The sequence below is a fragment of the Sus scrofa genome, chromosome 1 (assembly GCF_054392235.1).
Source record: "Sus scrofa isolate SSC_HxYL_T2T_F1_AM1 chromosome 1, Sscrofa_HxYL_maternal_Yorkshire_Landrace_v2.0, whole genome shotgun sequence".
In the NCBI taxonomy this organism is placed as follows: domain Eukaryota; kingdom Metazoa; phylum Chordata; class Mammalia; order Artiodactyla; family Suidae; genus Sus; species Sus scrofa.
The window spans coordinates 202,577,409-202,593,333 of NC_139383.1; the positions used below are offsets into that span (position 1 = coordinate 202,577,409).

Consider the following 15,925-nt stretch of genomic DNA (forward strand, 5'->3'; position numbering starts at 1 on the left):
TCCAAGGGTTGGCTTGTTTGCTTCATTCTGACACATTTAAAAACCATGAGACCCATCCAGGTTTGTTTTCTTACACTTCCCAATTCAGATCGAGGTAGGGCGGAATTGTTTTCAACAAAGGAGGCCATGATCTGGCTTTTAGTGGAACCAATTTAGATTAGATTAGAGCTCAATTTGGGTACAGAGAGTTGAGAAGAAGCATTTTAGAATGAATCACATCATAGAGGACAATAAGCCCATCCTTTGCATAAGGCACGTTTGTAAAGATTTGTTGAGGATGATGTGAAGGATTAAAGTAACATTGTAAATCTGAGATGACTTCATTCCTACATTAGTCAGCATGAATTGGGTTATGCTGTGATAACAAACAGCCCCCTGTCAATCTCAATGACTTAAAACAACAAAGCTGTACTTCCAACTTACGCCACATGTGCACCAGGTGTTAGCTGGAGATCTCAGTAATTTGTTGGACTCACTCAGGACTGAGGCTGCCTGGGGCTCTGCCTCATGCTTCTCCAATTGCCAAGGCAGGAAAAAGGAAACATAGCACATCACACACTGGATTTTTTTTTAAATTGAAACATAATTGACATATGACATTATGTTATTGTATTAGTTTCAGGTCTACAACATAATGATTTGATATTTATGTGTATTGTGTAACATGCGTCACAATAAATGTATTAACATTCATCACCACACATAGTTACAAATTTTTTCTTATGATGAGATCTTTTACGATGTATTCTCTTAGCAACTTTCAAATAACATGATACAGTATTATTAAGCATAGTCACCATGATATGCATTACATCTCTAGGACTTGTTTCTGTTTGTTTGTTTTTTAAGATTCCACATATGAGATAATATAGTATTTGTCTTCCTCTGACTTATTTTATCTAGCATAATGCCCTCAAGGTCCATTCATATTGTTACAAATGATAGGATCTCCTCCTTTTTGATGGCTGAATAATATTCCATTTGATTTCATATCATGTTTTCATTTCCTGTGGATATGCAGTGCCCCCCCCTTATCCATGAGGGTTACATTCTAAGACCCCCAGTAGATGCCTAAAACTGTGGGTGATACTAAGCCTTTTATTTACTGGGTGTTTCCCTATACATACCTATATGCATATCTATGATAAAGTCTAATTTATAAATTAGGCACTGTAAGAGATTAACAACATTGATAATCAAATATAAAAATTAGATTATACTGTAATAAAAGTTATATGGGTGTGATTTTTTTTTCTCTAAGTGTCTTATTCAAATTTAATGCCTTTTCCACCTTAATCAAGTACTTACCATGCTCTGTGGCCTTAACTTTTGCAGTTTGAGGTACCACAGCAAAACTAGCATGAAATTCTTTTTCCTTCTTCACAATTTCACTAATAGAAGATTGGTTTTTACTTTAAATCTTGGCAACCTTAGTACACACTCTTTTCTTTCCTTACCAAGTCTTACTAAGTTACTAAGAACTTTCGCCCTTTCAATTAAAGGAAGCACTTTACAGCTTATCTTTGGTGTATCTGAATTGCCACATCTCTCCTCTTGCTGTTTGGGTTCGTCATTAAGTAAGTTAAAGGTGACTTGAACATAGCACTGCACCATGACAGTTGATCTGGTAACCCAAATGGCTACTGAGTGACTCATGGGTGGGATGCGATGGACAAGGGGTGATTTACGTCCTGGGTGGGATAGAGTGAGACAGCAGGAGATTTTATCACATTACTCAGTTCGGTGTACAACCTCAAACTTAGGAGTTGTTCATTCCTGGAATTTTCTATTTAATGCTTAGACCTTGGTTGACCACCAGTGACTGAAATCACAGAAATCAAACCATGGGTAAGGTGGGGATGGGTGGGGTGGCTATTGTATTTTAGGAGTGGAGTTGCTGGAACCTGTGGTAGTTCTATTTTTAATTTTTTGAGGAAACTCCATGTTTTTTCCACAGTGGCTGCAGCAATTTACAATCCCAGCAACATTGCAAAAGGGTTCCTTTTCTCCACATCCTCACTAGCATTTATTTCTTGTCATTTCTTTTCTTTTCTTTTTTATGGCCATGGCATATGGAAGTTCCCTGGGCTAGGGATCCAATTGGAGCTGCAGCACAGGCCTATGCCACAGCCACAGCAACACCAGATCTGAGCCACATCTGTGACCTACACTGCAGCTTGCAGCAACGCTGGATCCTTGACCCACTGAGTGAGGCCAGGGATCAAACCCACATCCTCACTGAGACAACGTCTGTTCCTTAACCTGCTGAGCAATAATGGGAACTCGCTGCTATTTCTCATCTTTTTGATGCTAGTCATTCCAACAGGTGTGGGGTGATATGTCTTCAACACACTAAATCTGGAAGCTTCCATGTGGAAGTGATAGTTTCCTTCACCCATTTTCATTAAGTCAAAGAAAGTGACAGGGCACTAACTTCAAGGAGCGCAGAAAACTGCAGTCCTATTTGGTGTCTGGAAGAACTTGGTGACAGCGGTCACAATGACCACAGTTTCTAAGATGGTCTTCTGAATTGCCAGGTGAGATTGCCACCCAATCTCCCCCTGCCCCGCCCCTACCACCACTTTAGAAGGAAGTAAAAGGATCAATGAAGAAATATAGAAATGGATGGATTCTGGATCCAGGATTTTATAATTTAGCCATATATATTGGCCTTGATTGCCCAGAGCTATCTTACATGGGTTGGTCCAGCCTTGAAAATATTTGGTGGTCTGTTCCTAGGTGCTTTGGTTCAGATGTGATGTTTTGGCTTCTTTTATGGGCTCATGTTCTAGCTATTTATAAAAAAAATACTAGGGTGTCAGCCAACCTGTTGAGAAAATGTGTAGTTTGGTGGGAAGAGGAAGACCTTTGGAGGCACACATAGGTTCAGATACAGGCTCTGTCACTTCCTGGCTAAGTGATTTTTAAAAAATCAAACTTATTTCGGTTTTCCAGTTGATTGAATGGGAATAACAGTATTTTTGGGAGGACCAAATGAGAAGAGAACAAAATGCCAAGCAACATATCTGGCCTAGAGTAGGTGTTTAATAGAAGTTCGTTTATCTCCCCTCCCTTTTTCCTTTTGTTATAACCACATCCTTGGGACTCCGAGTCATTGAAGATTTCCAGTTCCGTGGATTGGCTGGGCAAATGCCAGCAGGTTGAACCAATGACTGGGTATTCTTGGGGTCCAGTTTCTGAGACTGGTTAGTGCTTTGTAAATTAGGGAGTTAGTGGAACAGAGGGACTTTAAGGGACAAGGGCAGGACACTGGGGGGATGGTTCCAGGAGGTCCTCCCTGGAACTGGGTTATGCATCAGGGAGGCTGCTGCTCCAGCCTCTGTCACTCTGTCACCCCATCCTCCTCCTCTATATACTGCAGACCCTGGATCACCAGAGCCTTCTGCAGGATGCCATGTCCCTTCAGTCCTTGTGGTGGCTTGAAGCCCCCAGCTCCCCGTTCATAGGGGCCCTGCCTGCCTGGGTCAGAGCTCCCTCTACTACAGTGAGTTTCCCTCTCATGTTCCCATCAGAGACCTTTGCTTCCTGGAGGAACCTGAGCCCTGCATTGGCATCAACCACTGATGAAAATCTAAGCCATTCCTGGCTCTGCTCCCTGTTCCCCCCCCCCCCGCCCCGCATATAAAAGGAGCAGGAAAGGAAAGAAAAAGATGATTCTGGCAAGACAGTTTGGATCATCCTGCTGGGAAAGACACTCATCAGTGCCATCAGGCTTTCTCTAATTATCCATTGGTTCTATCATGGAATGATTAGAAGTACAGAACCCACCACAGTCTGAAGGGATAAAAATAAGGCACCTGTTTGGGAAGAGAATTGTGATGTGAGCGTCTCTCCTTCCACCTCTCTCAGAATCTTGAACTTACCAGAAAGCTTGTAAGTCTGTTTCTTTCTTTTTGTTTATTAGCACCGCAGAGCAGAATAATTGCATAATTAGGGATGGATGAGTGACAGCAGAGAGGCTGGTGACAGGTACCAGACGGTCTATGTGTGTGATGAGAGGTAGAAAATGGCAAATTTGACTCTTCCTGACCTGCCTTGGGGCTCAGAAAACAAGAGAGCTCCCCAAACAGCTGAGATTCCCCCTTTGCTTGTCCCTTCTTTGAATCTTAATAAATTCTTCCCCATGGAACTTAAGGTAAAAAGAAATGCTTCCTTTCCCAGAGGGGCGGCGGGTCTGTGGGTTTCCTCCCGAGGCAAATGGAAGGTAAATTAATTCCTGGAGTGGAGGCTGGTGCCTGTATCAGTGGTTCTCAATCTGGGGCAGTGCTGTCACCCCAGAGGTGTTTGGAAATGTGTGTCTTGGATGGAGAGACTTTTTTCTTTAACATTCTTTTAACATTTCTTTAACATTTAATTTTTTTTTATTGTTGGAGTTCCTGCTATGGTGCATTGGGTTAAGAATCTGACTGCATTGGCTCCGGTTGCTGAGGAGGGTCAGGTTTGATCCCCAGCCCAACACAGTGGGTTAAGGATCCCTTGTTGCTGGAGGGGCAGCTTGGATCCAGTCCCTGGCCAGGGAACTTCCATATGCCTCAGGTGTGGCCATCAAGTGTAAGGGTTGCACAGTCAAAAATGAAGAATCATAAAACAAGGCGTTCCTGTCGTGGCTCAGTGGTTAATGAACCCGACTAGGAACCATGAGGATGTGGGTTCCATCCCTGGCCTCGATCAGTGGGTTAAGGATCCAGCGTTGCCGTGAGCTGTGGTGAGGGTTGCAGAGTGGCTCGGATCCCAAGTTGCTGTGGCTGTGGCGTAGGCCAGCAGCTGTAGCTCTGATTCGACCTCTAGCCTGGGACCTCCATATGCTGTGGGTGCATCGCTAAAAAGACAAAAAAAATTTTTTTGAAGGAATTTGCACAGTTATAATAACAGTACGAGGTTATTATAGAGAACTATGCTCTTTCTGATTCCTGTTCCTTTCGAAATGTGACTTGTCCTTTCGAAATTGACTTTCCTCCTAGAAGCTCTTAGCGTCTTTATCCTCAGGGTCCTGGTATTTCATAATTTTGTGACTGTGTGTGTGCTCTCATGTATGTGTGGGAACTGGATAGATAATATTTGGGGGAAATTTTCCCGTATTTTTTAATTCTCCCTTCCATCTTTTCTATTTGCTTTTTCTACCTCTCTGTCTTTGTCTCCTCTTTTAGTCAGGTGCTGAATTTGTAGTTCGGGTCTTTAATTACATATATTTCCTTATCTTTCCCTTTTTGTTTGACTTTCTGGAACATTTCCTTGACTTATTTTCCATTCTTCTTTGATTTTCAAATTTTGATAATCATAACTGACAAGGATTCTTTTTTACCTTCTTAATTGTTCACATTTTAAATATCCTCTTGTTTTCTGGATGCAATGTCTTCATTTATCTTCCTGAGAATATTAAAAAAAAATCTGCTCCCTGAATTACTTCTGCTTCCTGCAGGTCTCGGATTGTCTGTGTGTCTTGTGCTCCCTCTTTCATGATGCAGCTTTGTTGAAATGTCTGGTGATGCTCAACTGTTTTCTCATATTTAGGAATCGAGGTCTAGAAAGCTAATGAGATCCTGCTTTGTGGGCATGAATGGGGCTTGTCAACTCTTCTGCTTCACTAAGGCATGATCACATGTAAGGGATTTCTCTGTGAATAAACCACTAGACTTTGGCGGTGTGGGGGTGGGTGAGGTGATGGCCAGGTGCCTTGTTCCAACCTGAGCCTCACCCCGGCCCTCCCAGGTCCTCTGTCCCTTCAAGTACTGGGCCTCCCAACTGTCAGGATTCCCCACCACATACCCAATGGTCCTTTCTTCCTTATCCTCCTCCTCTCTGTAAGTGAGATTTCTCCTTTGCTTTTTCATCTTCAAAAATGTTGTTGAAACACCTCATTTCCTCTTCTCTCCCCTTTGCCTCTTTGTGCAAAAATACTTCTTTAATTCCTCCATACGTTAGTAGCATTTGGGGAGAGAAGGCTAGAGACCAGTGTTTAACTGGAAATCAATATGAAGTGTTTCAGAAAAGTTTACAAGGTGTTTCCAGGAACTGGCCTCTTTTCGCAAAGGCACATGATGACTGCAAGTGTTTGGGGAAGTCGCTTATGGCTGTTTTTTCACACGGTCTTTGAGCACAGTCAGACATTTGTCACAGGTTGGAATAAACCTGTCTGTGCTGACGGAGTGGAATTCGGGGTCCTCAGTTTGCATTTACTCGTCTTCCATTTAGTTCTGCCTCATTGGCGCTTCACCTGGCTACCTGATGGGAAATATTCTCCCCATAAACTTCAGTAAGATGTAATGGGTTTCTGCAGTGGAAATATTGTTCAAGCTGCAAAACCAAATCACAGCAGGCACTTTGTCTTGGGACCATGTGTCTTGCAAAACAGCCATTTCAAACACCACTTGTAGGAAAAGCCACAAACAGTCACAGCTAATTCACTTTACAGGAGTTATATTTGTACATGTGGGAGAATCACACCACCAAACAAAATCATTGCTCCACCACGATGGAGCATGAATTATCTTTTTACTGGGTTTCTTCTTTGGATTAGAAAGTGGTGGCATTAGGGTTGGTGAAGATGGCAAATGGTTCTTTGATGCCGTCAGGGCAAATAGGAAGCTGTCAAGAGTGGGATGGCTGGCCTGGCAGCCTATAGGCTAATAGTGTTGCAGCTTCAATACTATCACTTGTGAAAGTGGCTCAGGTTGGATCCACATCCAGAGTGGGCTTCTCTCTCTGTGGGAGGGGAGGGTGGATAGCAGAGTCCAGTAAAGGTTGCTTTGTACTCCTGTGGGAATCTGCCATCCACTTTGGAAATGTTCTCATCCTCCAAGGCCCTAATGAAAGATTCTAGGGTTTCACTGGACGTGGGACTTACATGGAAGCTCTTTAAATCCAAATGCCCATGTTGCATCTCCAGACCAAGTGAATCAGAATCTTTGGGGTGGGACTTGGCATCGATAGTTTTAAGAGCTCCTAAAGAAGGGCTGAGTCCCTTTTTTTTTTTTTTTTTATCCTGTTGCTATATAAGCAAAGAAATGCATTTAAACTTTTTATTATTTTGAACTAATTTGGATATGGAGAAAGTGTAAATAATTCACGTGCTAGTCTTTTGGATTCACGCCCTTGTTTTGCCATGATCCCATGGTGTGACAGGGTCGATTTTTCTCTCATGAAGAAGAATTAAAAGTTTTTCTCAATTCAGAATCCAGAGCATTTGGGGAACACTCTTCCAATGGATTTTGCTCCTGTGGAAAACAGGATGGCAGAAGGGTGGAAGGGTCTGTGGGCAGGGCTGGGCACTGGCCAGATGTGACTCATGGCTCCCGTGTCTCTCCTGGGCTGTACAGGTCCTGTGGCTGTCATCAGTGGTGAAGAGGACTCAGCCAGCCCACTGCATCACATCAACCATGGCATCACCACACCCTCATCACTGGACGCCGGGCCGGACACAGTGGTCATTGGCATGACCCGCATCCCAGTCATTGAGAACCCCCAGTACTTCCGCCAGGGACACAACTGCCACAAGCCAGACACGTGTGAGTACTGCAGTAGAATGTTGTCCCTTCTGGTGGGAGGGGAAGGGTGGTGAGGCCGTAGACCATGGAGCTGGGGTTCTGGAACCTTCTGGGATGACCTGCTATCTGCTAACCCCCCACTCTCTAAGATACCCTCCCTCTTTGTCTCGAAACTTGGAGACTAGCCTGGGGAAGGGGACGCCACTGGGACAGAGTTCCCTGGGAAGAGCTGGCCAAGGAGGGGAGCAGCCTAGAGGCAGGGGGCCCCAGCCCCACCTGGAGAGGTGTTCCCAGTAAGGCAGGGGCAGGGGCACTGCTGGTCTCATCTGTGCGCCTGGCCTGTCTATTCGGGAAACATAACCTGACTGTCCAGACAACAGCCACGAGGTCGTTCAGACCCTCCATCCCAGCCTGCACGAGGGGGAAGGGAATGAAGGGCGGTGAGCACCTTCTGAATGGAAACACCTCGCTAGCTGCCCCTCCAGTGCCCCGAAGTGTATGTCCTGAAAATCAGATCATTCCCTGAGCTAGGACCCTTCCCCGCCGCACTGCAGAGGTCTCATTCAGATCAGCAGACTCAGGGCACCTGTTTCCTACTCTCTTATCTCCCGTTGGCTCAGCCCCTCCCTTTGTATTTTTGCCGATCTCTGCTAGGGCTTCTCTCAGCTGCTGGAGTTTCCATGGCCTGGCTTCCATCTAGCAGGTGTTCCCCAGGCTGTGGCTCCAGGTTCCACGTAGGTCCAGCAACCCCAGCACATACCCCTCCACTGCCACTGCTCCTGCCCCCAGGAAATAGTCCCCTATTTCAGGAGAGGGGACAGGGAAGAGACCACAAAGACTGCCTTAGAGCTGAAAGGGACAGAAGGGGTGGGCTAGGTTAAGGCCTCCTCATGTAGAAAGGAAGCCCGAGGTTCTAGGGGGCTGTGATCCCCCTCCCCTGCCCTCAGGCTTCTGCCAGTTGTCTCTTCCTCCAAATCAGCCTAGGAGGAAGTGTCTCTGGTCTTGCTCTTCCCCAGTGGAGCTATCTGTACTCAGACCACACTCTAGGTAGCTCACAGAACTCTTGCTGCCCCCACTGGTTCATCTGATAGCAAAGTGCACATTTGATGACACCATCCACCTTTGCATCTGTTTTTCTGGCTCTGAGTTTTAGTGGGAGGATGGTCTCTGTGGGAGGGACCAGGCTTGAATCAGGATAAGTTCATCATTTGTCTTGCAACCCTGAGTGTCCTCCAGAATCTGTCTCAGTGTTTATCAGACTTCCCCCCATCAGCACTCATGAGAGGAAAGATACTTGGTGTCTGGACCAGGGCTGGGTGAGAGAAGGGAGACACCTGTGTCAGACGAGCAGTGGGTAGCACAGTACCAAGGATGGTTCTATTCTGACTGAAGCTCTTGCCTCAGATCAGGTGCATCCTTGACAGACCTGGGTGTGGGCAGGAGGAAAACCCTCTGAGATAGCAGCTGGGGTCCAAACTTGATCTCAGGGTGATGTTGCTGAGTTTTCTAGAGTGATGTTGGTATTTGAATAGAGACTTGGCATTGCTGTGTTGAATATATAATCAATTCTCATTATTTGAAGTAATGTTCTGTAAAGTCACTATGAACATTGAAATTAATGAATCCTGCAAATTCAGGATTAGGTTGCTGGAGCATCTGGTCACAACTTTTTTAGGGCCACACCCACGGCATAGGGAAGTTCCCGGGCTAGGGGTCAAATCAGAGCTGCAGCCTCTGGCCTACACCATAGCCGCAGCAACGCCAGATCTGAGCCTCATCTATGATCTACACCATAGCTCAGGCAACACCAGATTCTTAACCCACTGAGCGAGGTCAGGGATCCAACCCTTGTCCTCATGGATACTAGTCGGGTTCACTACCACTGAGTCACAATGGGAATTCCTGGTCACAACCTTTTTATCAGCTGATCAAGACATAACCCGTATTATGTGTGCTTCTGTTTAAAGGCACCCTAATATGTATTGCTGGTTCATTACCATTGAACTCATAATGGCCAATGGCACCATGCCTCACACCTGGACAAGGCTTATGGAACACACCTCTTTTCTCCATAAGGCTCATCACAGTCTTCTTGCTTTTAGGGATACTGGACAGAGCTTCAATGCTATGGTTGGGGGTTGCTTTAAACAGCAAGCTCACCCACAAAAAGCACAAATATGCCAAAAAAGTGGCCTTAAATAGATCATGCAAGGGATGCTCATTTACAGTTTAAGAGCCAAAACAGGAAGGCAGAGATGGCCTTTTGACCTCATCTGGGAACATGTACAAGGGGTGACTCAAATTTGTCATCACTCTCGGAATGTCTGTGAATGACCACGAAAGCGCCGTGAGTACTGACGGTGGGACTACACATGAATTCTAGTGAGTGGGTGAATTCGTAAATACAGAATCCAGGAATAATGAGGATGCACTGTACTCTGTAGTGGAAGCTCTGGGCCGCAGGGTGGAGTTGGGTCATGTGGGCTCCTGGTGCCAGGTTTTGGCATAGTTACTAGATGGAGCAAATCTGGCACATGGGAGGGAGTTTCCTCTGGGCCATGCGGATGAGCGGGTACCATGCAGGGACCTGTGGGGTCTGAGTGTGCCTCAATGTCAGGACCCAGCCTCCAGCCCTGGAGCCGTTGCCCTAGGAAACTGTGAAGAGGAGCATCACTGCTGCTCTTTGGGTTTGAGACTCAAAGCAGCCTTCTCACAGGTCCAGAGAGCACTTCTATGAAAATACGAAGGGGTTGGTTGAGATGGAGGGAGGCAGGTTCAGTGACAGGACTTGAGGTTAGGGAAAGATTACCTCATCAGCGCCAAATCCCCCAGGACCCCAGGTTGTCAAAACCTCGGATATTCCGGCAGGTATCCTTTTAAGGGAAGCAGAACGTTTTGTCCCCTCAATAGAGGGCGGATGGCTCTTAACTGTCTTCAGAAAACACGTGTAGCAACGACACACAGTGTGTGGGAGCCCTGTAACCGGATTTGGCTGATGTTCCCTCTGCAAGTGGTGGCTGAGTCACACACAGGCGGGGAAGCGAGCACCCGGCCCTCTCCTCACTGAGATTTACTGGCAGGGAAGCCACGGGTCTCTGATTACAGAGTCTTCATCAGCCAGAAAGGACTGCAAGACACAGTCCATGTGCCCTGAGACACTATCATAAATAATTAAAGCCACATGCGCCTCGGCGAATAAATAAGCAGTGAACATTTATGACGCTGCAGACAAGGCCGGGGTCACTCCATTGGGGGGAATGGCAAGAAACAGAGGATTAAGGGAGGAGAAGTGCTCAGATCTTGGCGTCCTGGGGCTCTCCAGTCTGATCCCCTTCCTCATCCCATTTAACGGGCGTGCGCTGTGGGAAGACGCGGCTACCTGACTTCAGGCCTCATTTCCGCATGTCCCTCAGCAAGGGATTTAGCACAAAGGTGCTTTTCTTTCTTTGCCCACATGTTTATCCTAAGTGGTGGGTCCTTCCTGCCTGCAGTGATTGGGTGCTGCTCCCCTCCTGGCGTTTCACTTTCTATCGGTCTTCAGTCTGGTCCATAGTGTTTGTCATTGGGCATCAGGGCCGCAAGGATGTTTGGAGATCACGGAGTATCATCCTTATCAGATGTTTTGTGCTCTGTGTGGTATGGTCTTTATTCTCCATGCATTCAGCCTTTCCTGGGGATTCTGAAAGAGTTGAATAAAGATGCTTCTACTGGGGATGTCTGTGGAAGCTGAGGTCTAGTGAGGCCTCTCTCATTGTTTATTAAAAGCCCCCGAGTGCTTGAGAGCATCAGGAAGTGGGTACTGCCTTCCTTGTCACACAGCCGATTTGGGGTGAGGTCTTTTCTGGATGGGATGCCCAGGGGCCCATCCAGATGGGTCACTGAGGAGAAGTGATGAGGTCTCTGGGCACCCAGTTACTTCTGTCCCGCTTTGTGACAGCTGCGGGCCACCCTGGTGCACGTGCTGGTGCAGGACTGTGAGCTGCTGTGTGAGGCGTAGGGCTTTGGCTCTTTCCCATTGCTCAGCTGGAAGCCTTCTTGGCTCTGTTCAAGGTCCTGGGGTCTGTCTTCATGCCCTTTTCCAAAGCCCATTCTCAGAAAACAACTTTACTTCTTTTTTTCCAGCCACGCCCATGGCTGAGGAAGTTCCCGGGCCAGGGACTAAACTTGCACCACAGCAGTGACAACGTCAGATCCTTAACCCACTAGGTAACTAGGGAACTCTGGCAACTTTGCCTCCTGGTAGAGCGAGCAGAGGTCAACCCTTCCCCCTGCCCTCAGTCCCCAGGCCAGGCTCCACTTTTATTCCCAGGTTATTTCTGTCACAGAGGAAACAGTACCCCTTCTTCCTAGCATCAGCTCGCCTAAGCTCCCTGTCCCTCTATCTGATCTCCCCGATCCTGGGGGCCTGCTGTCCAGGGACCCTCCCCATGCCGGTCACCCATCCTTTCCTCTCACCTCCCCTTCACACTCCCTGACCCGAAGTGCCGTTGCCATAGGAGCCCCGAGTTCTCGCCCTTGATCTCTTGGTAACACTTGACCATATTCCTTAGGGTCTGTCTTCTTCATTAGCTTCCGAGTCACTCACGCAGTGCTGATTTTTCTCCCTTTTATCTGTTCAATAAATATTCATTGAGGGTTTGTGTCATGCCTTCTTTTTGGCTCTGGAAACAAATGGGAAACAGGGCACCATGGCCCCTGCCCTCAGAGGCTGACTGCCACCATCGCAGATCTCCAAGATGTGGAATGGCACCCTCTGCCCTCTTGGGGCTGCTCACAGGGCATGTGCTCTCACCTTTCTCCTTTCTGCTGCTGATTCACCAGCCTTTATTACCCCTAGTCACTTCCTTCCAGTTCTCTCTCCAACCCCACACCTCTGACTGTTAACTGTAGTGTAACTCCTGCTTGAAATGCCAGACTCCCCTCCCTGCATCACCTCACTCCCTTTTCTTCCTCCCCCACCCATCGCTTCACATCTGGCTCATTTCCAACTTCCCATAAGTTCTTCCTAGGCCCACGCTATTGCAAAGTGACCTTTCCCTCTTGGGAAACTGTGTGGGTTCCCTCCAACCCCTTTTTCCCCTTTATTCCTCAGTCATTCAACAAGCATCCATTGAGCTCTTTAGTGTGGGGCTCTCTGATGTGGGCCTGGGGATATAGGGTGAAGGGGCCACCCTTCCTTACTGCTCTTTGGCTACATTGCAGATGTTTGGAGGACCTGGCCTCATTATCTCTTTCCAGAGCAATTGCTTGATGCAGCCCTTTATCATACCAGCCTAAAAGGGGGGGGGGACTTCCACAGAGATGAGCAACACTGGAAACGCTAGATCTGTGACTGTGTCCCTGTAGCTGGGGCCAGTGGTCCCTCCTTCAGGTGTGAGCCAGTGGATAGCCTCTCCCTCCTCCTCTTGGTCAGTCAGCAATGGAACTGGTCTTTTGTGGAAGAGGATCTATGGAGGCCAGATACCCAGCTCCAGTGGGGGGCTCAGAGCCTGTGTGCGTAGTGTGGTATTAATCCTGCATCGGCACAATGTAGATTTCTGTCACCTTCTAGACTAACAAACATTGCTTAGTGCAGGGTGATGATGGGTGTTTATTCCCCGCCACTTAGCTCAGCATAGTGGACTTGCAAATGAAATATGGAGAATGGGCTCCTTTGTCTGGGAGCTGCCCTCCCCCCACGCCCGAGACCCCTTCCCAATCCAGGAGCAGAGGCGGAGGCTGAGGCAGCAGCTGCTGCTACTGAAGAATGTGCCTTTCTAAGTTTTTCTCTAGCAGAAGTCCTGCTGGACTTGCCTGATGGAAAGCAGGGGATCTGGTTACAGGCCTGGACTCGGGCGCTCCTCTGGGAGTGGAGCTGAAAAGAGGAGGCTGGCGTGCAGGGGCTGCTGTTTTCTCCCAGTAGTTGGTTTAGGAGGCAGGCTTAGCTAAATGTGACAGGGAGAGAATAGGACCAATGCGGGGGAGCCATTCTGATGCTCCTCCTCCTTTAGTCTGCTGGTTGGTTCTGGGCCGCTCCATTAAGGGAACTGTAGGTTGAATCTTGGTGAAGGTGATAGTGATATTTTCCCTCAACCTTTTTCACCAGATGGGTCTCTCCAGGCCCAGGTAGTCTTTAATGGAATTTTTTTTTTTCTTTTTCTTTTTCTTTTTTTTTTTTTTTTTTTTTTTGCCATGCACGCAGCGTATGGAAGTTCCTGGGCCAGGGATTAAAGCTGTGCCACGGCAGCAGCCCAAAACTCTGCAGTTGCAATGCTGGATCCTTAGCCGGCTGCACCTTGAGAGAACTCCCATAAGACATTTTAAATGAACATGAATTAGGATTGTTCCCCTCGGATTTTCCTTCAATGCTGTCTTCAGACACAATTAGAATAAGTAGCAGACCCCGAAGACCACTGTGATTCTAGGTTTGGTGAGCCCAATGAAGAAGGGAGTGCTCAGACACTTTACTAGTTTTCTTCCTTTCTAGAAAGAACTAGATGACTCCAGAATGGGTTATCTTGGGAGCCAAGGCAATAAGTCCTTGTCCTGAGGGTTTCGGTCCCTGGAGATTAGCCTCTGTTAGGTACTGACACCCCCCAAACCCTTAGATCCAGACATAATCTAAGTGTGGCATTTTGCCACTTTTTTTTCCTATCCCAGGAAGAAGAAAATCAAATGATGCCATTTACCCCAAAGTATCTGAAAATGCTAGACATTTTTGATTGAGCAGGTCCTTTGGAGCTGTAACCAACTTGTCCAAAGGGACAGGCTCAGGTCCATCTCCCTGAGCTAAGACAGCCTGCCTTCCTATTGAGTCCCATGACCTCATCTGTTCTGTGCTTCACTGCCATAATCACATACTCAAAGTTAGTAGCTGCATGCAGTCATGCTAATTAAGTAATTAGTATAATTATGCTCACTGTAAATACACCGTAATTGGCTTAAAAAAAGTACTTGGGGGATAAGCATGTGCTACACGGTGGAGGAGGTGGTGGAGAATGAGAAGACCCCCAGCCAGCCTGGAGAAGTGCCATTCTGTAGGGGAACCTACACCCAGGGGAAGGCACATCCAGTGGCTGAAAGTGAGTGAGGTGTGGAGCGGGTCCTTTGCTTCCTGTCCAGAGCCTGGCGTGGAGGCAGAAGAATACTCATCTTCTTGGCAAGTTTTGGCCTCAGTCTTGTCTTCAAGGAGGGGAGGATTAACTTCCCTCCAGCTAAAGATTTCCCAGAGGTTTTCTCTATTTTTCCTTCAACTAGATTCAGGCATCCAGTCTGGGAATTTTTAAGGGTGATCATTCTGAACCAGCTGAGAAATCCACACAGGGATCAGGTAGGAATCAAACATTGGGCTTTATTGCTAGGTTTAAGAAGGTTGCTTTGGCTTAAAGCCAAAATGGACTTCGTGATGCCTCTCCCAAGTCCTGAACTTGGGGTACAGAGACAGGCATTGGGTCTGCAGAGCAGATGATGTCTGAATAGTTGCATGGAAGGTCATGGTCTACTTCGTCTTCTGTAAGTCATGAAGCTTAGGAGCACCTTGGAAGACCACACATGCAAGGGGAGCCCCCCTTTTCTGCATTAGCCCTTCCTGGAAGAGAATAGGAGGACAGATGGTGGACTCTGCCCACCTCAGCCATCAGATAAATCACTCATTTCTCACAGGGAGGGGCCCTGCATGCAGGTCCAGGGAAGAGCTGGGGGTTCCTGCGTCTTTAAAGAGATGAATATTCCTATTTTGTGGGCAGAGGCTAAGAGGCAGGAAAAGGCAAAAAAGACTCCCCACACCATCCCTAGAGACAGCAGGGGGCTGTATTGTTGGTGGTAGTACCTATTAGCTTTCTCTTTCTAGAAGCCCTTTTCCAGAAGAAAATGGTCCTTGTGTTCATTTCCTATGAATGAGCTCATGAGTCATACTCCTGATGGGAGATGTGCCAAAGAGCAGGGGAGTCCTCTTTCCCATTGTGCTATCTTCTTAATGGTCAATAATGACAAACCCAAGCTCTTCCCACCTCTTTGCCAAGAAGTGCTAAATCCACCTGCCCTTCCGTCTTCTCCCCAGCTGCCTTTAAGGAGAGATTTCCCAAGTTGTGTTCTGAGGGATGTTAATAGGCATTTTTCAAAAACAATTTTTTTGTGGTCAAATATGTTTGGAAAAACCTGGATTGAATCCTTTTTGTTTGTTTTTTACCGTGGGATTCTGAGAACTTTTAATGGTAAATGTCATTGCAGTTTTGCAGGAGAATTCTTGGATCTGCAGCATCTCCCAAATTTATTGGGTCCTTGAGCTAGGTTTCTGAGTATACCTGTTACTATCTCTGTGGACACAGATGTTCGATGGATCTCATTCCAGGCTGTAATGGGGGTTTGGGGTTCTGTTTTCACCTCCCTAGCAGATGTGGTAACTCATCTGACAGAGGGCCCAGATGGGCCTGAACAAGTTT

At 47.0% G+C, this 15,925-nt stretch overlaps 1 protein-coding gene across 20 annotated transcripts in view; it reads left to right on the forward strand.

Annotated features, from left to right (window-relative positions):
* NTRK3 (neurotrophic receptor tyrosine kinase 3) overlaps positions 1-15,925 on the forward strand; it is a 383,256-nt gene that overhangs the window by 225,057 nt on the left and 142,274 nt on the right. For all 20 annotated transcript variants that reach the window (XM_085010554.1, XM_085010518.1, XM_085010503.1 and 17 more), the window contains 1 exon segment: positions 7,338-7,526. In XM_085010554.1, the coding sequence (XP_084866680.1) occupies positions 7,338-7,526 (189 nt within the window).